Below are 23113 nucleotides of genomic sequence, written 5' to 3' on the forward strand. Positions count from 1 at the left end.
TAATAAACCATCTTCACCACTGCACTTACCACCATACTTACCACCACCACAGTTGTACGGCCCACTTTATGAGGGAAGGGACTAATCAATGACCCCCCCCCCCCTTCGTTTGCTTAACGCCATCTTTCGACATGGGACTTCCACCTCCCTCAGGAAAAACCGCAGTGAGGAAGCTAAATTCTTCCTCACAACCTCACTTTGGCCCTCCTAGGAAAATCCATCAATTTCTTTATGTTTCAGGTACTAGTTGGGTCCCACTGTCCACCATCCATCTATAGCCACAACCATGTCGAGCCGCTGCTTGTCGAGCCGCTGCCCATGTCGAGCCGCAGAACTCCATGTCTAGCCGCCGTCATGTCGAGCCGCTGTTGTCGAGCCGCTGTTGTCGAGCCGCTGCCGCCATCTCGCACCACTGAACCCATGTCGAGCCGCTGAACCCATGTCGAGCCGCTGTTGTCTATGTCGAGTCGCTTCAAGTCACCGTCTCCTCCTACTCAACATCGTCCACATGGTCAACCACTTGTCGAGCGAACCAGTACAACGCCACGAGTCGTCTACGTCGTCATCAGGCAAGACCTTTGCCTGCGGGCATACACCTGCCGTCCTGTAGGGAAGTCTTAGGTAAGCATGGGCGGCAGCTAGAATAACCCGTAGGTTGTGTTTGTCTGACTCGTAGATGACCGGTTCTCGGCAACCATTGGCCCTTCGGGGTCCCACTTGTGGCCAATACCATCAGGCCTCCATCTTCGCCCTAGCGATTCTTTTCGGCCGCCCCCAGTGTCGTGCCCGGCACGACTTTCCCAGCCAGCCGGCCGCCGTTCTCGCGCGCCGCGTGGGAAACATTACCAATGGCAATGTATTACGGTAGCGTTCCCACGCGGCAGCCATATATAAGGGCTGGCACCGAGCAGTCGGGGTTCCAGTTTTTCTTTCGCCACTCTCCCGATCTCGGACCAGTCTCTTATTCGCATTATTCATGGTGCCGTGTTGCGTCGCGTTATATTCCGTCTCGTTCGATAGCCGCACCGCCACACCACCGCAACAACCCTATCCCTGGCTGGCTGCCCACGGGGTCCGAACCGCAACCCTAAACCATCTGCCGCCGAGAACCACTTAACCATCTAGCCATGACTGGCCCCTTTATTGATCTACCTTTATGTCGTGTATATATGTGCGTGCCGTGTCGTGTATTGATGTATTAAGGATAAACCCTAGTTGTAAAACCCTTGTAACCGCATTGCACCCTAGGAAACATATTGGGGCGTGGGATCAAGGGGGCAGCCCCGAGGCCCCCAAAAGGGGGAGTCGGGGCAGGGGGGAAGGGACCCTCGGATCGAGCCCGCAGGGTTCGGAGGGGCTAGGCCGCCATCCGGCGACTAGCCCAGCGCAGGGCCCCTCCGGATCCGGGCAGTCGGCCCTGGGTCCCCCCACCGATGCCCGCTGCTCCTACTCGGAGCGGACCCGGGGCACGACATAGACTAAGCTGAGCTCTGTGGCCACAACTACGTCTCGAATAATCCCTTGCTTTTGTGGACACATTACTATGCGGAAACCGTCTGATCACCTCGTTCAAGTTGCCTTGCTCCAGATTAGAGCGTGAGGCCGTAGTATCCACCTACCATATCAGGCAAGTAAGTCAAGAGTAATGGAAAAAGTCTTTTTAATACAGCAGTGACCGACCGTACTTTATGCCGACTAGCGTATCCCACATCAGGAATTGACTTGCCTCATGCATAATGAATATCTTTGGAAAATAGAAGAAAAAAGAAGACAAAAAAAACTTTGATAACACAGAACCCAGAAAAAGGAAGATCCATTGTAATTAATGTGTTGCACTTGCATTCTGTTACTAAGTGATAATCTCACTTGTAATGTTGTCGCCATGTCCAGGATCTACTTTAAGCACACAAATATAAACAGCAAAATTTTTGGCTGTTTCACGGATAATGTCTCATTAAATGCATGTATGGAAGATATAAGATGGTAGCTGTCATGAGAGACATACTTCTATATTCCAGCATGCAAAAAAGGTATAAAATATGAAAAAATCGATCACAATTGTCATTTTCAGAGAGTTTCGAATCTTAGAAATGTTCGCCGTCAAAAGTGGAAGAGGAATGTCGCGAACCAAATATGATTTGATATCGAATTTTATCCCCATGTGGTGTGTGGGTGCACTGAAAATTTGATCATATTGCACTTTTGCTTCCCGCATTCATCCACTGCAGAAAATCAGGGAGAGCTCTTGAGTCTACATAGGTTACTATGCTTCTGAATCCCTCAGCAGGCTGTGGTATATGTGCAACTTTCTGGACCCATTTACAGTTGAATACCCAACTTTCCAAAGTTGTTTGGAAATTGGTCTCTGCAAATGCACTTCAAATGGCTGGTCATCAGCTGCAATATGTGGTCGTATCAATCTATTTGAAGAAATTCAACTCAGCAGATCTAGAGAAGCAGCCTCTAACAAGACGGTATTAAGACTTTATCGAACGTTTCTAGACCATCGAATATCATATGATAGCTCTTCAGTTGCTGAAGCCAATCAGGCTGACTTTCTGTGAGAAACAAAAATTCACAAAACATTTGATACACTTTTAAAGACTACTATAACACTGGTGTACATATGGTTTTGATCAGAGTGTCCAAAACGGAGGCATCGAAGCTCTGAAAAAGAGTTGTATTATTATGATTCCATTTTAAAGGAAGCATGCGACTTTTTTTTAGAAGAGAATTTATAAATACTGTTACTACCATTACTGATCCAGTGGGAAAACAATATATAGGATCCTCAATTAGCTAATTGTAAGCTTTCCGTTATACCACTCGTGTAAACAATTGCTTACCGCAACGGAAATTATTCTGGTGAACATGGTAGCTGGTTTGATTTTTGAGAAATATCCCTCTTAATTTTAAAGCGAAGGGATTAGGGTTTCCTACTTGAAAACTAGAGTTAATTATCTTTTTGACAAATGAAATTAATTTTCCAAACATTTACATTTGGCGTAATTAGATTGAATTAAAAATTAGATTTAATTAAAAAGCCGTAATTAGATTTAATCAAAATTGAAGCACACTTGTTTTTCTCAGGAGTGCAGTGCGACAAAACATCACCATATAAAGGATGTTTTTTACATCCATATAAGTAAATGACCTTGCAAAACACGTTTTTTTTGTAGGTCCTGTGAAACGGCTGCTTCTTTGCCCAAAGTCGTTCTTTACCGCCTTAACTGGAACGTTCTCTCAGCGAAGATTACCTTCAGCAGCACTATGAAACCTTCAGAAAAAGTTGATTACACTACAAAAATCCTATTATGGGACCGAAGTATATAAGTCTCTTGCACTGCGTCGTAAGTAAGAATTTGGTAGGTGCTAGAGCGCTGGAGGCAAGAGCCATAAAAAAAAATTGTGCACAACTGCACTGAATTGATAACGAGTCGTTTGTATAGAAGAAATGTGATCCAGCTTATAGGTTCAGGTGCATGCTGTGAGAAAAGTTCTTTCAAACATTTTTTGACAACTAAGGCCAACAATGACAAAATTCAACGGCTTCAGATCACTGCTGCTCGCCGTTCTCGGAATTTGTCATTCAAGATTTTGAATGATACGCTTTTACTCACTTTTTTCTCTTAGTAACTTTATTAGAAATTGTAGGCTACATATCACAGATCCTCTAAGACTCATGGTTAGGTCTGAGGGCCCCGATTGATTTAATCATTTACTTCGTGAAACAAGGGCAATTTTTGAAGTTCTAAAAAGTTGTTATAAGTGTAATGTAATGCAGCAATGATTAAACTAATGATCAAATTACCCTAACGTAAAACTGGGACATTCGCATTTACATGAAAGTTTGGTAAATGCAAGGTTTTTCAATACTTCAATACATACCGTGAAGCTTGACACAGGCACTATATTTTGTTGTCCTCCCGCAATGGCTAGCACTCTATCCCTAGCACCTGCTTGAGTCTCTATCAGGTTTCCGACAAGTACATAAATCACTCTGATTCCTACTGCGTGTACCTGAAAAATAAAGTCTCTAGGAAACTGCACTACAATGTGGTTGTAGCGTAAGAAAGCTTCATTGATTCTTCTGGAGTTTTGCAGGCTAAAATGTCATGCTATATAATAACGCACTTAGTCCGTGTGTGTATGTGTGTGTGTGTGTGTCTGTCTGTGTGTCACGAAAATCCTCCATAATGATGCAAAACTCTACACCGGTGAGATGCCGAACCATCGCCATGCATCTGATAGGTGAGCACTGCACCTCTTCACCATTGTCCTGAGCTATACAGGAGTGTCTGTTGTCTTTGATAAGGCAAGATAGTTTCTCCTATATGTTAGTGAGGGTAAACAAACTTTTATGTGAATGTATACTCCCAAATTCGCAAACTACCATGTTATATGACAACGGTTTAGAGAATCCGAACGCATTCTCTATTTTTGTTCTTCTGTATCTAGAATTTCTCTTTGAGTGAATCACTGAAATCTCATTTGTATCGCGTTCTCAAATCAATGACTAATGTTAAGGTCGCTTCATCCGCATTGGCTCATATCTTATAGAAGATCTGATGTTTTGAAATAGCTGAGCTTTCCTTCCGCATTCTTTGTCGCACACAAAAGAACATAGCATTATCATCAGTGAGAGCACCATTTGCCATGACTATTTCCCTCGCTTTATCATTGAAACGCATCTGCCATCGTTTGGTATAAAATAGAAGCTGTAAGAACATTTATGCTCGCATTGTCAGTTTCTTAAGCGTTTCCAATAATTTTAGAGTTCTAATTTTCTCTCATCATTCGTATAGTTCATTTGAAGTATACGTATATCGTTCGTATAGTTCGTACGTATATCGTGTCGTTCATTTGAAGTAAAATTTAATTACCCAAGTTTGAGGTCGTCAAGGAAGAGCGGTCGAGGCCCGCGACTACTCGGAGAAGCCCGAGACTTCTTTATGCTTATTCCATCACGTGTGTGCGTCTGTGTATGCGCGTGTCTCAGTCAAGAAATCCCAAAAAGAGAGGGGATACTATGGGGTCGGTTAGGTGCGGTGAAGCCTCAAGGCGGCAAAATTGGGTGAGACGAGTGCTATGGCGTCGAATTCGTGTCCCGGAGCCAGATAGCTGTAAAATGGGGTGGGACGGGTCCAGCGGGGTTGAAATGGTGCGCGGGAGCCTCAACGCAGTAGAATGGGTTTCCGTGGTTCCTTTGCATATTTATTTCCCAGCATGTCTCCTGATGCTGCTAACATCCTTTCTTCAAAGAGAGGAAACACACGTGCGAACGCCTGATCAAATGCAACGTACGTACGTAGTAGCCAACAGTTTACGCGATCTGACGTAGAACGTTATTTTTGTCACTACGGTAGTAATATTCACGTCATTCCATGTTAGCACATCATGCTGTGCTAATAGTGAGAACGGAGGAAACTCATACTTCGAATGATATTCCAAATTGTGGAGGTTTGAGAGAAACAAAGATGTAAAATCAAGTTTGATTGTTCTCCAAATATAGAACTGAGCGTTTTAAAAAAAAAGCAATTCTAACTTTTCAAAACTGTCGTTACTGTTATTTCTTATTGATCGGTGAAGGCGAGCGAAGCGAACACCAAAAAAAGCCTGAAGTCCGGCTTAGCTGGACTTTCAGGCTGGTACGTACATATTCGAATGTCGGTTTGTGTGTATTTTCTAAACATTTTGAATAAATATTCAGACATACTGTCATCTTTTGCCGGTCATTTGCAAAAAGGAAAGCACAAACGACTTTTCGTTTCTGCCCTCCTTCAACCTCATATGATGTAAGCTACACGCTACCAATAAGGTCACGGTCAGCAAGAGTGGATGCGAGTGAGGAACATAATCTAATAGAGGCAGCCCCACCATTGTAGCGCCTTCTACAACGGTACTGTGTGGCATGAGTTGCTGTTAACCTAAACGCATCAATTATGTAGGGTGAGTATATCGACAAGCTGGAAAGACACAATTTATATGAATGAAGAAATTGATAGGTCTAATGTCCAAACCCCATGTCCCAATAGATTTATTTGGAGACAAGGTGTTGATGCCCCTTCCAAACTAAGAGTGGCCTTTCGATTTCATCAGGTGGGATCGATGTTCTTGCACGCTACACATTAGGAGAAGTTTGGATTACAGCCAGAAGTCCTAGAACAACTGGCAATAGGAAATTTGCTATGTCATGCGATCTGGCGTCTGATTGAAGCCTTTGCAAATTTCAAAAAAGTCAGGAATACGTGGAAATTTTTATTACAGTGCAAGTACACCTCATTTATGACGTCATAATTTTGTATCTGCGCCCTGTTCGGAGTACTGAAGGGATTCTGCGGACGTACTGTATTTGTAAGTTCATGTATACTAAGTATTGTGGATGTTCATTGACTGCAAAAACCATGATGAAAGCATCCTCACACAGCACCTCAATAGAGGACTTGCACAAACGGGGGACGACGAAGGTCGCGACCGTTCCCTGAGTTGACTCGGAGAACAGTCGGAAATATCATCAACAAGTCCCAAAGGTTTGGCAGGATCGAGAGTCGTCCAAGATCAGGGAGATCCCACTTTGATGAAAAATCAAGTCGTAGACATCGACTGAAAGCGCGTCCGGAATCCGAAGCGCAGTGTCAGATGGTCGGAAGGTGTAGAAGTATACCCACGGATCATCGTCAAGAAACGGCTGAGGTTGACTCCTTTTTGTGACCAAAAAGCGGCTGTCTTTTCGGACAAGAACAAGCCCGCTTGAAGGAATATCGTGCCCTATTCGCTCAGACGCACAATGGAGAACACCTCAGGACGGTGTTTTCCAACGAGAAACTCTGCATTGTCGAGGAAGCTTTCAATCAACAAAACCATCGTGTACTTTCTAGGACATCCCAAGAAGCTAACATGGAGGTTAGAATCGTAAATCGACCGACCAATACGAGTCAGGTAATAGTTTGGGAGCCTGTCTGTGTCACCGGCAAGACTCCGCTGGTCTTCGTCTGGCCAGGGCAAAAGTCGATGAAGGATATTGCCTCAAGGCTTTCTTGAAGACGAGCTTTTGTCTTGGGTAAATTATCACTTTAGGAGAGACTCTAGGACATATTAGCAAGACATCACGCTGACCCACATGGCCAAAATTGTTCAGCAGTTGTGCTAAGACCACCTACCGCTTTCGTCGCTTCTGAGGATTGGTCAGTATTCTCGTCGGATCTCAACTCTTTGGACTACGCCGTATGAGTTCATCTAGAAAAGAGGGAAAAAGGCCTGTGCTACTACTAATTCTAACGTGGAGTCGCTGAAGACACCTCTTCGTCGGAGATGGGAGAAAATAGACGTTGATTATCTTCGTCCAGTAATCGAATTGTTTCTAAAGTGACTGAGGCCCGTTATCGCAACCCGAGGAGGCCGTATTGAAAAATGAAGATAATGTGCTGTTGCAAATTGCTTGGGAATTTCTTTCTTTTTTGTTTATTTTTTCTCTTTCTTGTTTTCTCACTTCAGTTAAACTACTATTACCCGATAAAATTGCTAGAATACTGTGAACTTATACGCATCTTGTAGTTCTCACCACCGGCAGAACTCTACCAAGCATACTCATTGTTCTACAAGCATAATAACCTTCTACCAACCAGCTTTAGAAGTTGATAAAAAGGAACCCGAACCATTTTGTTGGGAATCACGGCAATTTGCAAATAACCAAGTTTAAACAAGCTTCCTAGAAGAGATTTTTAGCACAAAGATAGCACTACATGAAAACGACTAGAATGAGAATTCCAATTGTTCCCTTCTGAATGATGTATGACATGGCCTTCTTAGAATTCATTTCTATGATGAATGATCATTGCAGATGTACATGAGAATCATCCCATCAAACCATCCATGCGGAGTGCGATCACATATCCGAAAATAATCGCCTATGCTGTTAGGTAAGCAGAAAGACTATTCAGGAGCTAGTTGGGAAAACTTTTCTGCCGCGAATGGAAGCAGAATTAGACGATTGCAAGACAAACCCGCTACCAAAGATTATAGATCATGACACATCAACAAAAAAGGAAACGAGCTCGTTCAACGATGGGCGGTCGAAATGTGGACGCATCCTCTTTGAGGACCTGCTGGAAAGATGGTAGGAGAAACAAAACCCTCACGAACAAAAGCTAAGATATTTCATGGACATTTGCCGGATCCACTTGTCATCATCAGAAAAAAAAACGATAGACGACGATACGGAACGTTTTCCCTGTATCCTTTCCATGCTACGGCTTCTGTGTCAATCTCAAACGCCACTGCTAGAAATGTAACATCGCATATTCTTTCTTCGGAGGCATCAGATGCAAAACCATAAGACTTAACACCATCCTTGGCTCTTTTATCAGGTAACTTTCTTCGAATTGGCAGCTACTCTTCATTTATCCAAAATCATTGTGCAACGGGCAGTTAAATGAATTCTAACCTCAGCAGCAACTTAGAGTTACTTAGAGCTACTCTAGAGTTAGCTGATTAGTGACGAGAATTATGGACCATTGTGTAAACATGTAAAACGTCTTGGAAGAATTAGTGAAGAGAATAACAAGGACAGCGGGACCAGTTCCTAATCTCGTTACAGATTGTTTGACATTCACGACAGCCCCTGATCCCTCTCTCCTACCAAACAACAAATACTAGTGTTCCCTCTCTTACCAAACGGCCAATACGTCCAACGTCATTTACCACCAACTGACAGCACACAACACTTCTTAACTTCGACTTTGAACGAACTACAAAGCCGAACTTTGCGTTTTGGACTTGTGAAGAATCTTTCGTTTTCACAACGTAGCAAAATATTAGATTGGTGCAAAAGTCTTGCACCAAATTTCACACATTTTTCAAGCATTAATAACTAATATTATTGTTTATAGATATAAATCAACAAAACAATGAACATCATGATCTCTTACTTTCTCCAGCGCTTCAGTAAACTATCAATTCCAGAAGTCCAGAAATCTGGCGGCTGCAAGCGAAAGAAACGTGAAGTCTCACATCTTCCATTTCTTTCACATCATCGAATGTTTTTTCTCGCAAATGCAGCTTGAGTTTCCGAGACAAAAAGTAGTTAGGTGGGACTGTGATGGAATGGATGTCAAGAGAACATGTAGGGTGCGTAATAGCTTTCCAACCAAGCTCAGCAATTTTCTTGCGAGTGAGTTTTGCCACTTGAGGTCGAGGATTGTCATGAAGTAGAGCAACCAGGCCTATTTTCTTACGCTTCAGGCGAACTGCATTTGCTGCACGGAACTAGCTATACTAGCTATACTGACTATAACACGCAACAGTATCAAGACACTCGCATCATGAAATGAGAAGTTTGGTATTGCTCTAAAGAATCCTTATTTCTGTTCAGAAACATAAGATGTAGGCTTTCCAGTAGTATACAGAGTTCGTATCACAGTTTGCAAGAATCATAACGAAAAATTGGAACATTACACGTAATTCGAGGAATTTGAAGCAGGGCAACTCCATGCAATCATATGATTGACGAAATGGAACCTTATGATGAGGGTGTTACCACCCGTGCGCACATAAAACAGTAAGTTTTAGTCGTTATCCACTTCTATTTAAAAAAAAATTGATCTCATTGAGAAGCTATTCTAGTGCTCTTCCAGATCTCCCTGAACTCAAGACAGTGAATTTTGTCGAACGTAACCTTTAAAGAGGTTCCTGCACAAAAAGAGAGTTCGGGAAAATATGGTGATCATAAACTAGCAGTGATCGTGAGTGCTAATGTATTGTATATGATTTAGAAGAATAAATTGAGGAACAAAAAAATAGGAAACACTGCTCAATCAGTTACTCAAAATTATTGATGGAGATAACATTTTTCCCAGAAAGATAAAGGTTTTGTTCGCGCATACCTTCTTTGCTTCCGACTTTTGATTATATTCCGCGACTTTATTCTTAACCTCCTGTGGACATTTCTCGGTCGGATAGTCATGGGCACATATATCCTGATCTCCGTCAGAAACCATTACAATGATCTTCTCATCTGCTGAGTCCTTCTTTATTTGAAAAAAAAAACTCTCATGAAACTTGAAAAAATATAACTGCAAAAAAAGTCATTTTTGTATCATTTTTCACGTTGTCGACTAACAGATGAGCTACATAGAAATGTGAAACTGGTATCCGTAAAGGCCCGTTCAAAAAGCATTAATTTGTATGAGAAAACTGTACACATGCATGTTCCGTCAAGCCGAAGATCCAGAGTTTTGGACTCACAAATCAGCTCTGATATGAACACAAGACTGATTCAAGATAGGAATCACTGACGTACCAACGGCTTTTCGGTGCAGCATTAGGCCTCATCAACTCCATATTTGCACGAGCACATCGACCCGCCCTTCACTCCAAATCAATCATACAAAAAGTCACAAAAATTGTGCCCCGGCTCTGCTCCGAAGAGAAGCGGCAGGCGGGAGCCGACTGAGAGAGCGGCAGCCTAGCTCGTCCGAATCCTGCGTAATGCCGAGGGTCCAATCCCCGTATCCCGATTTCCCTTTCGAAACACTCGGGTCTGCCCCTTCTCGTGCATTCAATACCTTGCTACATTTCACTTCCACACATTTATTGTTGTATATTTAATACGTTGTTGCCATTGTAACAACATATTAAATACATGACACAAACAGACGGTATGCGGTATCGATGGGATCATGTCGTAATGTTTAGGTGTACAGTGGTTCTCGGCTTATTAGCGGTAGATAGTTGGCGGTTTAGGTCCCAAAGTGTGCAGCAATGATACGGTGATGCGACTAGAAGTACCTGCTGATGTGCACGCGAACACGAGAAAAGCACAATATCAAAACAGGACGCGAAACTCACAGCAGAATGTAACAAATGAACTGGAGCCTGTGTACTGGGAGAGACCCAGCCCTTATATACGGTAATTATTGCGAGAGCTGCGATATTTTAGATTAGATTTCCAACAACAACGACAACAACGGATGACTCTTCTCTGCGTTACAGGACTATGAATGTATATGAAGACTAGGACGTATATGTGAAGAAACGTAGCTCTGAACTTTCGGGAAAGCATTACATGATCTTCTTTTCTAGTTCGAAAGGAATTCTCGACAGCAAAAAGTTGAGCTGCTATTTTTTCCACATCACTTCTGGTAGCATCTCGTCTATTGATAATATCACGAATATTTGTCATTTCTGGTAGCTTGAAAGTATGTGGGAGCAACCTACTATCAGAATTATGAAGAAGTACGCCGGAATAGGAAAAAACGTTCCCTGATGTAAACACAAACGCCAGGTGGTCGCTGTCGGAATAGTCGCGAATGCAAATGTAAATTGTAAAATAAAGTAGTAAAATGGTATTATCCAGCGAACCATAACCGGATAACGATAGCCGTCTAATAAACATTCAAATCTCAGTTAAATTTGATGGAACATTTCTCAGTTAGATATCCGATAATATTGATCTGTTTGGGACATCGCATTCCGACCACCGTCCAGTTCTGCTTAGCCTCAAAATGGGGTTCTACAAGAGAAACCGTTCTTTGAGTTCCACTACAACCAAAAATTGACATGAGAGGTGAAGGAAGAAGGATACGCAAAGGAACTCCCCTAGGGGATGTGTGTAATCATTGGAGTATATTGGAATGTCGTTTTCTTGGCAATAACACCAATTGTATCATTGCAAAGAAACTCCTAGACTTCTTTTCCTGGACCTGTAACTTCAAGCTGAGAAGAAATGAGTGGTCTTCGGAATCGAATGCGACGTCCCACACAGATTCTAGATATTCCGATATCCAAAAAGTAGATGTTCCCTATCAAAACGTTGTCAAGCTGTATTTTAAGAGTTGTCCTCTTCCGTTGGCGCTGCTTTTCTGGCATTAAAGGAGTTGTCCCTTGTCATGTAAGCTGATGGCGCCGGTGATTCCTTCTGAATGTGGAAGCAATGATGAGATTCGCTTGCTCACAAAGATCTCCCAAATCCTCTTCTTCAGTTATTACCTCATCTATTCCGTTGTTTGCTTTTCGACATAACACTAGGCACATCACATGTTGTTCGAGATTGATCTATTCGCACAAGTTCCTATAATTACCGCTCGCTACTTCGCTATCTGACATCAGCGCGCCGTAGATGGGTGAGATTTACGACCCAGAGTTTGCATCCTCTGCATCCTGCAGTCGCACAAAGCTGCTTCCTAGTGACAATGTGGCAAATTCCTGTACCAGGTTCTTGTACCCGTTTCTCACAGCTACAGCACAGCCTCCTACTCTTTGCTCATGAGCATCACCACAGTAAATGGTGTAGTTTCAATACTGATGAAAAGACGTCCTATGATACGTGCTCCCTACAATGCAGCAAACGGGGCATGCAGAAAGTCTGGACAGAGTGGGTTTTTGGAGTTCAGCTGACAGCGATCGGCAGTTCAGCATTACTAAACGGATTTTTGTTGGCAAAGGTTCCATGTTCTCCTTAATCATTTGACCTATAAGATTATGGACTCTGGCAGTGTACTGGACCATAGCACCCTCTTGCAATGTTTGGGAAACTTCCCCACATAACAATGCGAGTTATATTGTAGCTCGTAGGCTCTCAATCGGTATACTCAGATCTAACTGCGTTTAGTGAAATTACGGCCACCATATGCAGGTAACAGCCAGGAAGTGTATTGCAGGAAAACGAGTTGTTAACATTACTAGACTTATTGAAAGACAAATGGACTACTACTGGAAATGAAAGATATCAGAACAAAAGAGTACCTCGAGGGATTCCCGCGCGAGTTTAAGTGACCATCCAATGCCAGTCCATAGGTCTTTCCATGGTTCATTCTCGAGAAAATGCCTGGAAGTAATAAAATGTCGACGGTCACATGTACTCTGTAATTTGCACGACCAGAATACAACTACTTCATCCAACATAAACCCAAGAAATAATTCGGAATGTTATGATACTTGTAGCCATGTGATGAAATCAATCTCTTTTATTAGGGTAATTGTTTGCTATTTGCACCAAAAATATTTGGAAAACTAGAAGTTTGTCCCAGTCTGCTCGAATCTGTTTGCGAATCAAGGACAAGCAGTTTAGAACTGCTCTGAATTCTAGTATCGACTCAATAGCGAACACATAAATGGTGCTGGCAAAATCTAGTAGAGCATTCGCTACAGAACTTTTCTATAAAATGTTCAATAAGATGATCTAAGGAGGTGCTACTCCTCTTTTTTACTGACACTTGTTTTCTCACGCCATTAAGATCGAGTATCATGTGAATGAGACAGATATTTTCGACATTATTTCTTTGCATTTGATTGAGTCGAAAAGATCGCGGAAGCTGAGATTAGTGCGGTGAATGGAGAAGGAGCAGCGTTTGCAAATGGTGTCCACGTTTCGTCTTATCCCTTCATTAATGAAAATTTTGAAGACGGATAACAGTACACTCTACGAGTTGCAGCGCGTTGAGAAAAAAATCCATTTCTTTCAGATTTTTTCTTCGCAAGAGGGACTGCTACAAAGTAATCGGTGACATATTCTACGCTCTTGTTCTTCCCAATATTTCCAATGTCTTCATCTCATTAGTTACTAAGCTTTTAATGCATTATATTGATTTTCACCACGTTTTCCGTTTCTTCTCGTCTTTTCCGTTGTGTTTTTCCCCTTTAATTTTTTTCTCTTTCATTTCATGTTCTAGAACCAGAGCGATAATCTCGTGGGTAGCTTCGACGACTTCAACTAATCGATACAGATTCAATTTGATGCAACAAATCGGACTGTGTCTGAAATCCTCCGTTTCGTCCGCTACTTGACGATCACTTTTAATTATCTAAACAAATTATTTAAACAAGAATTACCGGAACTGAAAAATCAGACTGCAATGATCTTGTACAGCGAGAAATTCACTATCAAAAAATTGTTATACTTTGCAGACGCTTCTTAGTCCCGTGCTTAAAGCCGGCCCCGAACTATGCTTCAACCACGCAAGAAGAGATAGGAGACCTTTACACTTATATTATCTGTATTTCCAAGACTTTCCATCCAGAGAACAGATTTAAACTATAGGCTAGAAACTGTGCAGAACAATAACATGCAAGAAAAATTATAGTCTTCGTTTTTGGACCCTCTTCTACTCTTAGAATCTTTTTGGCTGCTTAAGCTCAAAGCTTTCCGTAGTTCTTAATAGTCAATATCCATGTTTTGTTACCGCAACGTTTTGCGCATCTTCTTCTTAAGTTCTTTCTTGAAACTCTCATCCATTACGGAACTACTACCCATCAAAATACTAGTCGTCATTGTGTTTGTCAGCACAGCTTAAATTACTCTATCAATAAATCTGCTAGTACTAGTTCTGCTGTGGTTAGTTGTCTTGTTAGCTAGTTCATTTGGAAAGGATACATGCAGGCAGAATTTATCTTAGATTTATCATCAGCTAAGCAATTGCTAAAATTAAGCGTAGAACAAACTGATTACAATCGCATCCGTGTGAGTGTAAACGTCGTTACTGTACAATGTGGACTTCTTAGGCTACCCTCAGCAGTCTGGCGGCTGTAAACTCTGCGGGCAGCATTAAACATCATGTATCCTTCCTACTTGACCATAATATTGCATTTATAAGATTGACAAAAAGGCAAATGCTTTGCCATAGCTGACTCTGCTGCAGTAAGGAAATTTTTTATAGCTCACTTGATTTTTTCTTTATTATTCTCATACTTGTCGAGAGGAATTTGTATATAAGGTTTCCCAGCGATAATAACTATTCCCACTTTGATATTTTTCATCATCTCCGTCGCTTTGAACATAAACTTCTTCTGCTGGAATATGTATGAAATCAATACTAATGTACAAAATGATTATTAGTTGTTTCCAAACTACTAGTGATTCAAGAGGAAATGCGTATGAAAAATCTAAAAACAAGAGTCAAATGCGTTTGATTTTCAAACAGAACCAATTCTAGTGTAAAGTGCGGGACCGTTTCCGTGACGACACGTGCATTCAGTTGACAAATCTTTGGCAATGCTCTAGCGCCGCATAGTGGCGTGGAGCTGACTCTGAGCGTTCTATCTTTTGGCAAACCCCTGAGAAAAAGTTCGGCATCTCCAACTTTCCGATTTCTTGAAATCAGAAGCCTAGTTAGTCCTTCTAACGCTTGTGACTTATATATACGTCATGGTCACTTGACTACCGTACCGCACATGACATATATACATCATGATCACTTGACTACCGTACCGCACATGACGCCTATATAAGCATCATAGAAAATTAAGCGGAAACGAAAAGTGGCATTTTGGCTACCGCCGTATATGTCCGCTCGCGGCGTTGTATATGTACATTGGCTCCTGTTCATCCGGATGAGTGTGAAATACACCTTTCATGGGGTAACATGCACCATTATTCTTCATCTTTCTATGCATCGGACACGTGTTTCCGTACGACTTTCCGCCAGTTTGGAATGCACTTTGTGTTCTGACGTGCTAGGTGAGAGTTTAGGAGTAAAGATTCGGAAGCATTTGCTGCACCGGTCAAAACTTCAAAAATCATAAGATAGAGATGACAGCTAGGACGATCACTGTCTCCAGCAGGTAGGGGTCCATGCAAGATTTCTGTTTTATCTCTTTTACAGATACATCCACTTGCTCCTTCGCTATATGAGAAAAGTACAAGTTTTAATGCAGGAGTCTTTCCTCCAAAGTTCGATATGCCATTTGAGCTGTATCTACTGCTATGTTTCTCCTTTGTCGACCCAAGAAAATGATGGAAGTTTGAAAATAGGGTCCAATGTATAGTGTCTTGATCGGAAGTCCGGCTAGTTAGGAATAATGCGCGATTCCTCGCAAAATGTCGTAAGATAGTCTTCTAATTCATATAGGTTGACAGCGACCTGCTTTAGAAGCTGACCCTGCAGTAACAAGGCTGCTTATTATGAGGAAAAATTGTCCTGCCGCATTAACGTGCACGCTGCCTCAATATTCTGCACATTTCATGCGGCCTCAGAAGTCGAACGATATGGCCACATCAAGTTTCAGGGTGCTCAGTTCTTCTTTGATTCTGCACCAGGGAGTGTGCGAGTTTCTCGGAGATTTCTTCGGGCTGTGCTCTTATATCTTGAGTATCGAGAGACGCCGACCTTTATGACCTTGTCGAAACTGCGGAGTGCATCAAGTCCCATGTGATTTCCCTGCAAGAGCAGAAGGAGCGACGTATGACAGATGAACAGCAAGGCTGTTAGACGAATATTATATTTGCGAAGGTCTCTGCGGCACTTCTCTAAGATTGTCCTTTGCGCTAGTTCCAAAACTTTCCTCTGTTTGTATTCTGAAGGATCATCCGGCAACGTCTTTCTGCACCTGGTATTTGGTACCCCAATGTACGATGCATTCGGATCAAGCCTGAATGCCTATCTTCTTTCCAAAAAACTCATGGTGGTTTTCGAAATTCGATCCAAGTTTGTCGTGCGCGGCTTCGAGGCAACACAGGTTACCAGTCCTTTGGCCACAAGATTGTAGTCCAAGTTTAGGTCCTCATCAGTGTGCCAGTCGCCTTAGCAAAACCTGACCATCTACAACGGTGAGCTCAGCAGAATACTCTTTTTAAAACCTGGGCAGTAGTCGGCTGCCTACGGTTGCTTCGTCAACTCTAACCTGTCTGTACAACAAGACAACAATCGCAAAAGATTTTGCACTTTCACAATAACAACTTGAAGAATTGACTTTAAAGGATACATGCTTCCACAGCACAGATTAAGTAGCGAAATCTGATCATTTAGAAATGCTGCGCTCAGCAGAATTCAAAGCAAATGCCGCTGTGTATTGTCTTCCAAAACAGAATTCAAAAAGTCAAGAAGATAAAAGGTGAGACCAAAAGAGGCACAGAAATTATCTCCTAAACTAGTTCTTATAATAGTTATCATCGTCATCAGCGGTAGGGGCAGCATCAGCATCACTGCGATCATGATGACGATGATAACTATTGTAAGAACTAGTTTAGGAGATAATTTCAGGCCTCTTTCGGTCTCACATTCTACCTTCTTGACTTTTTAAATTCTATTTTGTCTGACCATTTAAAAACGGTGCGTCAGAAAAAAAAAACTCAGCAAAATACTCTTTTTAAAACCTGGGCAGTAGTCCGCTGCCTATGGTTGCTTCGTCAACTCTAATCGGTCTGCACAACAAGACAACAATCGCAAAAGATTTTGCACCTTCACGATAACAACTTGAAGAATTGGCTTTAAAGGATACATGCTTCCACAGCACAGATTAAGTAGCGAAATCTGATCATTTAGAAATGCTGCGCTCAGCAGAATTCAAAGCAAATGCCGCTGTGTATTGTCTTCCAAAACAGAATTCAAAAAGTCAAGAAGATAAAAGGTGAGACCAAAAGAGGCACAGAAATCTCCTAAACTACTTCTTAACTTCATCAACGGTGGGAACAGCATCAGCATCACTGCGATCATAATAACGATGATAACTATTATAAGAACTGGTTTAGGAGAGAATTTCTGTGCCTCTTTTGGTCTCACCTTTTATCTTCTTGACTTTTTAAATTCTATTTTGGAAGACGATACACAGCGGCACTTCTTTTTTTAATTCTGCTGAGCGCACCATTTCTAAATGGTCAGATTTTGCTAGTTAATCAAACTGTGAAAGCACATATCCCTTGAACACAATTCTTCACGTTGTTACCGTGAAAGTGCAAAATGTTGTGCGGTTGTTGTATTGTTGTAAAGACGGGTTAGAGAGACCAACCGGATCATAAGCAGCGGATGATTGCCCTGGGTTTAAAAAGAGTATCAAAAAGAGGGTTTACCTCCTCCCACCCATCTTCTTTCACAGTCCCACTCTGGTCAAGTACAAACATGATTGATCTTGTGATCGTTGTATTAGTGCAGTCAATACAAATAATCCCCTTAAAACACAAATACTAACCGTAAGAATAATTTTTACATTAGCAGAAACCTTTATTTCTGCCATGAATGTCTGAGTAATCGCCAAACCTCAGGGAAGTTTGCGTATTTTTTAGGGTCCTTCCTTTTACCATCTGCATCTGGATTATTACAAACGCAGCGTTGTTTGACATGATTAAAATGTGCTGCCTTGTTGCACTGATCATTTGGATTGAGTGGCGGAACATTTGGAGGGTTACCTGAAATTCATAGGTTGAGGTAGCAATTGAATGGAATATTCCTTTTCACTTCCAGATGGCTACAGACCCTTTTCTAGATGACGTAATATTAGAGTGGAATTACTCTCGAAGAAAAATTAAATTCACCCCAATTATTTTTAATCCTTACATATGCAGTATTTTCGAATCTTTCCATGTCTTCGAGTTGTTTTTAAGAAAAATCCGTTTTTGCAACGCTGAATCAACAAGAAATAGCTTAGACCCTTACTGGGTAAAACGAAGATGCCGTCTACAATAGGGGAGGAATATAAAGACTATAGATTATATCATGTACTGATAATCACTTCAGCCCCAGACCAAATTCCTTATTCCAGACATTTGCTTAAAAAAATTTAGAACAGTTCTTTTTTTCGCTAAGCAAATAATTATTTTAAAAAACGAATGGTTCGCTAGGATCAATTTTATGCTCAATATTGTCATTTGTGTTACAGCTCAAAAGTGTAGCGCTTCACAAGGTGTCATTATGATATTCAATAGCTGACTCCACTTATCTGTTCTTATAATTAATACAAACCGTATGTGCAGATAACAGGGCGACGAGCTATAGCTGGTATATCCAGGTAGCCCTGTAGCAGTCCGGCAGTGGTGCGCGGAAGGTCGGAGCACTTTTCAGCAGGATTGTCATTCTCCCAAAATTCTTCGTTAGACAACTACAATCAGACAACATTTAATAAACCTCATAAACGATGGAGATAATTGATGACTTGGTAGGGCTTAGTACAAGTGTTGTGTTGACTTTTTATTTGTGAATGAATCTTAGAGCAGATAACTTTTGTAAATGAGCGAATGAGTTGTCTCATCACTCGTCATCCTGAAACGAGTACGGTTTCATTTACGTTTTTGATTGGCAACCTGATTTTGTCACCAGACGCGGTTGTTAGCAGCATCGATGTGATGTTTCATCCTTGTTATTAGATTCACAAACTCTCTTTATCATTAGCTAGACATCGCACATAATCTATTCTGTCGCCGCAATTCAATATTCTGCAAGACTTCTGAACTTATTTATGTCGAGTATCCTCATAACCTCTTTCTTCAGTCCAGTCCCACGGTTTAATCTCGACCAGGCGATTTCTCCCATTTGATCTGAGAGAGCGACATATTTCCTGAACATGTTGAATGTACTGGTCTTCTCATAACGTGAGGAAAATGAAAACGGTCTCTAGCGGTGGAGCAACGTTTCATGTGTCATCCATCTTTTTTTCTACGGATTCAATCTCTCACTACTGTACTAATGCTTTCAAAATCTCCCTCACTTGAGCAAATAGCCAAATCACAACTTTTTTCGTTCTTTTTTTTTGACCGATAGAAGTCGGTAACTGGGACTTGGTCAAAGGATCAAATATCCAAGCAACAGTACACATTAGTCATACATGTACGTATCTATCAATGATTTCAACAGAAAGTGACGAAAAAAGAAGATCCGGAGTCATTTCGCGGCCTCACATATCGGACTCTCCTCGGAGACGCAGCGACTGTTTACCGATAAATGTTCCTAACTGTGCGAACGACCTTTTCTACTTCACAGCTTTTAGATTGGTGCGAAGCTCCCCGAAGAAACTTTCTTTATGAAAGTAATCGGAAGCTTCTTTGAAGTCCGGGACTGTTAATTGCATCCGTCTCGTGTGCTACTCCTCTCACGAGAATAAACACACAATCAGCTATGAATCGCCCGGGATGAAGCCGCCTTATTTACTGCACTTCGTTTCTTACCGATGTTAGATAAGCCTGTCAACGATTATCCGCTCGTAAGACTTCTTGATATCGTGTAGTTCCACGACTTCTTGATGGTTAATGGATCCTGTGACGGATAATTCTGGTGCAGTTAGATCACGAAAGCGTATTTCTGCGAGTTAGATATACCTTTTTTCACCCATTTCAAGCTGATCTTCGCCATCTCACGAATTTTAGACGACAATGACGAGATAATGTAAGATATTTCAGCACTCCTGCACTAATTCCATCATTTCCGCTAAACTGTCTGCATATATTTCAGACATAATAAATCGGTTAATTGACCGCTTATGTCAAATCAATTTTGTAGTTCTATGTCAGGGCGCTTGGCATTTTTGCGGAATTTGGGAATGCTGCGACAGCGTTGAGGACTTTTAATCATCTCTTCTCACCCACTTTTATTTCACAAACATTGCTAGCTGACACATAGAACGTATAAAATCTGGTGAAGTTTGGCTCTGCAGGCGTGAACGCAAGCTTCTTTCATTTGAACTTGGATCCCACTCCATCTATCCATCCATCTAACATTAAGGAAGTATTTGTTCTACACTCCACGTTTTTTAGACCTGGTCTATAAATCTTTTCCCAATATCCGTTGTATAGACCGCATTTCAGTGCTGAAGAGAATTGTGTGCTAGTTGGAGTCGAATGTGAAGCCCGAACAGCTCTTGATTTTCGAAAACCAGGCTGAAGATTTTGTCGTTAAAACGTAGTCGAAGAGAAGTTTGAGAGTTCCTATCCTTTGCCCACCCTGCTCTTTAAAGATGTTGATCCTAGATGCAGACGCTCCTGATGATGACTCCTCTCGAACATAAAAGCGATGATCAGGAAAGTCTTTTCTCATAGTCCGACAACACGGTTCCGGTTTTCACGAAGATGTGGAAAAATCATCCGAGAGCGATATTGACCTAATCATTTAAAGTTTTCACTTAGGAAGGTGAGGAAACTGTGTAATTCAAAATATAACTTAATGTTCACTTCATCTAATTAATTCTGGAACTTCGTGCGAAATTGTTTAAATACAGTAGTATAGTTATGTGAATTTAAATACCAACAAACACACTAAATAAGAAAAAAATATCCAGTTTCGATAGTTTCAAGAAGTACTCAGTACACTAACAGCAGTGAAATTTCCTGGACCATAGTAAGTCCACCTCTTCCTGTGTGCTTTGTAATCCTTATTCGACATCATGCAGTCAACTTCATGTGTGTCGTACGATGACATGCGTCCTACAGTCGTCCTATACATTCCGCTTGGAAACTGTAATTGATACGACAAAAGTTGTCCTTTCATATTTCGAGAATATAGAACTGAGTTAGCAATGCACCAATACCCTCATCACCTCTTTTCAAAACGAGGCATCAATGACAACAACTACACCGGCTTTCTCCTTTCTTATCGAGGCCTTACCTATCTACTACTTGGCAACCCCCTTCAAAAATCAAAGATATCAAGTGATCATTTTTCCTCAAAATTGCAAACAACAAATGAAAGGAAAAAGAGAGGAAATGAAACCAAACTAATTGCTCTTTGTAAAGAAAGGAATTAGTGCGACTCGTCTTTCAACTCGATTTTGTTCTCTTACCGTGTACTTGATGTGAAATTGTTGGAAAGATACGGTTCTGCTGAAAGAGTGCCCATGGTTTTTCTTTTCAGAAGCAAAGCTGCAGATTTGAAAACAAAAGAGTTCCTTTGAGATGATTATTAGTTCCCAGCATCAAAGCCGTCATTTTGATTTGATTTGTCAAGTTTGCTTTCTCGTTATGCAGAAGAGAAATTTGTGCTCGTAAGTTACGAAGTTTGCACTCTTTCTCACCGAAAGATAAAGTTATCATATTAGACAATTATTAGTTTACATCAGAAAAAAGATATCTAGGATACAAAAGTGTCAGAAATTGCCGAGAGCTCTTACCAGAAGAAGGTTCATGTTTTCGTTTTTTTTTACGAAAGTTTCAAAGCTGGTAAAGCAGCTCGAGAACACTTCCCTGTATGTCGATTAGAAATGGTTGTACGCACCGTTGTAAGAAACGGACAACAAACAAATATCATAAAAGATCATGTATTTATAATCATCATGATATATAACAACCTCTGTGTGTTTGTCTGTGGTGTAGTCTAACTGTGTATGTGTCTCTCTGTGTATGTCTAACTCTGTGTGTGCGTCTCTGGGTGTGTATGTCTAACTGTGTGTGTCTCTGTGGTGTGTGTGTGTGTGTGCGACGGGTCTACCGGCGTCGAATTTGCGCCGCAGCGTTGTAGAGCAGTAAAATGGGGTGCGACGGGTCCCACGACGTCGGATTGGTGGTCAGATGGTTGTGAAATGGGGTGAAACGAGTCCAACAGTGGAATTGTTGTGTCAAAGTACAGTACTTTGGCGCAATAACTTCGGGTGGATGTCGCAAAAAGTAAATGATCCGTTGCAACCGTTTCATATCTATGGCCACTCCATGTGTTGTGAAACACCTCTATGACTTCTACGTGTATCTGTTTCCCTGCATGTTTGACTCAAGTTGGTAGCATGCCCTCTCCAGAAATTGGAAACACTCATGCAAACTTCTGCGTAAATGCGTAGCTAACAGTTTACATGATCTCACCTAAAACGTTATCTTTATCACTACGACGATGTTGTTTACGTGTGTCTTTTTTTGTGTGCGCTTGTCTCTTGTTAGAACGTTATTCTGTGATAACTGTTGGTTGAAATCAGGAGGAAAACTGTTACTCAGAGTAACGTTCTCGAATTGTTTCTATATTACACTGCAATCGAAGAAGTGATTGAAGCTGATGGTTGAATATTCTTCAAATGTAGAACTCAGGCATTTAGAAAGAAAACTAGGAAATCTTTTGCCTCTATTTATAATAAAAAGGAAGAAGAAAGTGTTGTTAGAAATATTCAAATCTAATTTCACAGAACATGCCACTACTCTTAATAGTTGGTAACATGCCATCCTCAAAAGTTGGAAACCCGAATGAAACTAGCTGAAACTAGCTATTTAGCTGAAACCAGCTAATTAGTAGCGAACAGTTTACATGATCCGATGTGGAGCATTATCTTTATCAGTACGATGATGTCGTTCACGCAATTTTATGTTAAAGCATTATTCTGTTACAACTGTTGAGGAAAACAAGAGGAATCAGTAATACTCTCAAATTGTTTCTATATTATATTCGTATCAAATGCGTGTATAAAACTGAAGTTTGGATTTTCTCTAAGTGTAGAACTGACG

At 41.3% G+C, this 23113-nt stretch overlaps 2 protein-coding genes across 3 annotated transcripts in view; both read right to left on the reverse strand.

The window, feature by feature from the left end:
- Positions 1–272: 272 nt before the first annotated feature.
- RB195_011607 (uncharacterized protein) lies at positions 273–2517 on the reverse strand (the record flags this gene model as incomplete). The annotated part of the gene is made up of 2 exons (XM_064193102.1): positions 273–493; positions 2469–2517. 2 exons carry the CDS (start codon positions 2515–2517, stop codon positions 273–275), a joined length of 270 nt encoding a protein of 89 aa, XP_064050685.1.
- RB195_011608 (uncharacterized protein) overlaps positions 343–23113 on the reverse strand; it is a gene marked incomplete at both ends in the record, with an annotated part of 30468 nt that continues 7697 nt past the window's right edge. The window contains 9 exons of one of the 2 annotated variants that reach the window (XM_064193103.1): positions 2608–2667; positions 3889–4020; positions 9882–10025; positions 12742–12823; positions 14657–14784; positions 17780–17878; positions 17967–18115; positions 18669–18804; positions 21009–21149. In XM_064193103.1, the coding sequence (XP_064050687.1) occupies positions 2608–2667; positions 3889–4020; positions 9882–10025; positions 12742–12823; positions 14657–14784; positions 17780–17878; positions 17967–18115; positions 18669–18804; positions 21009–21149 (1071 nt within the window). Of the gene's footprint in view, positions 471–648; positions 752–2607; positions 2668–3888; positions 4021–9881; positions 10026–12741; positions 12824–14656; positions 14785–17779; positions 17879–17966; positions 18116–18668; positions 18805–21008; positions 21150–23113 lie in introns of those variants that run through there. The other variant, XM_064193104.1, reaches the window with a different exon arrangement.

Source organism: Necator americanus, chromosome III (assembly GCF_031761385.1).
Source record: "Necator americanus strain Aroian chromosome III, whole genome shotgun sequence".
NCBI classification, from domain to species: Eukaryota; Metazoa; Nematoda; class Chromadorea; order Rhabditida; family Ancylostomatidae; genus Necator; species Necator americanus.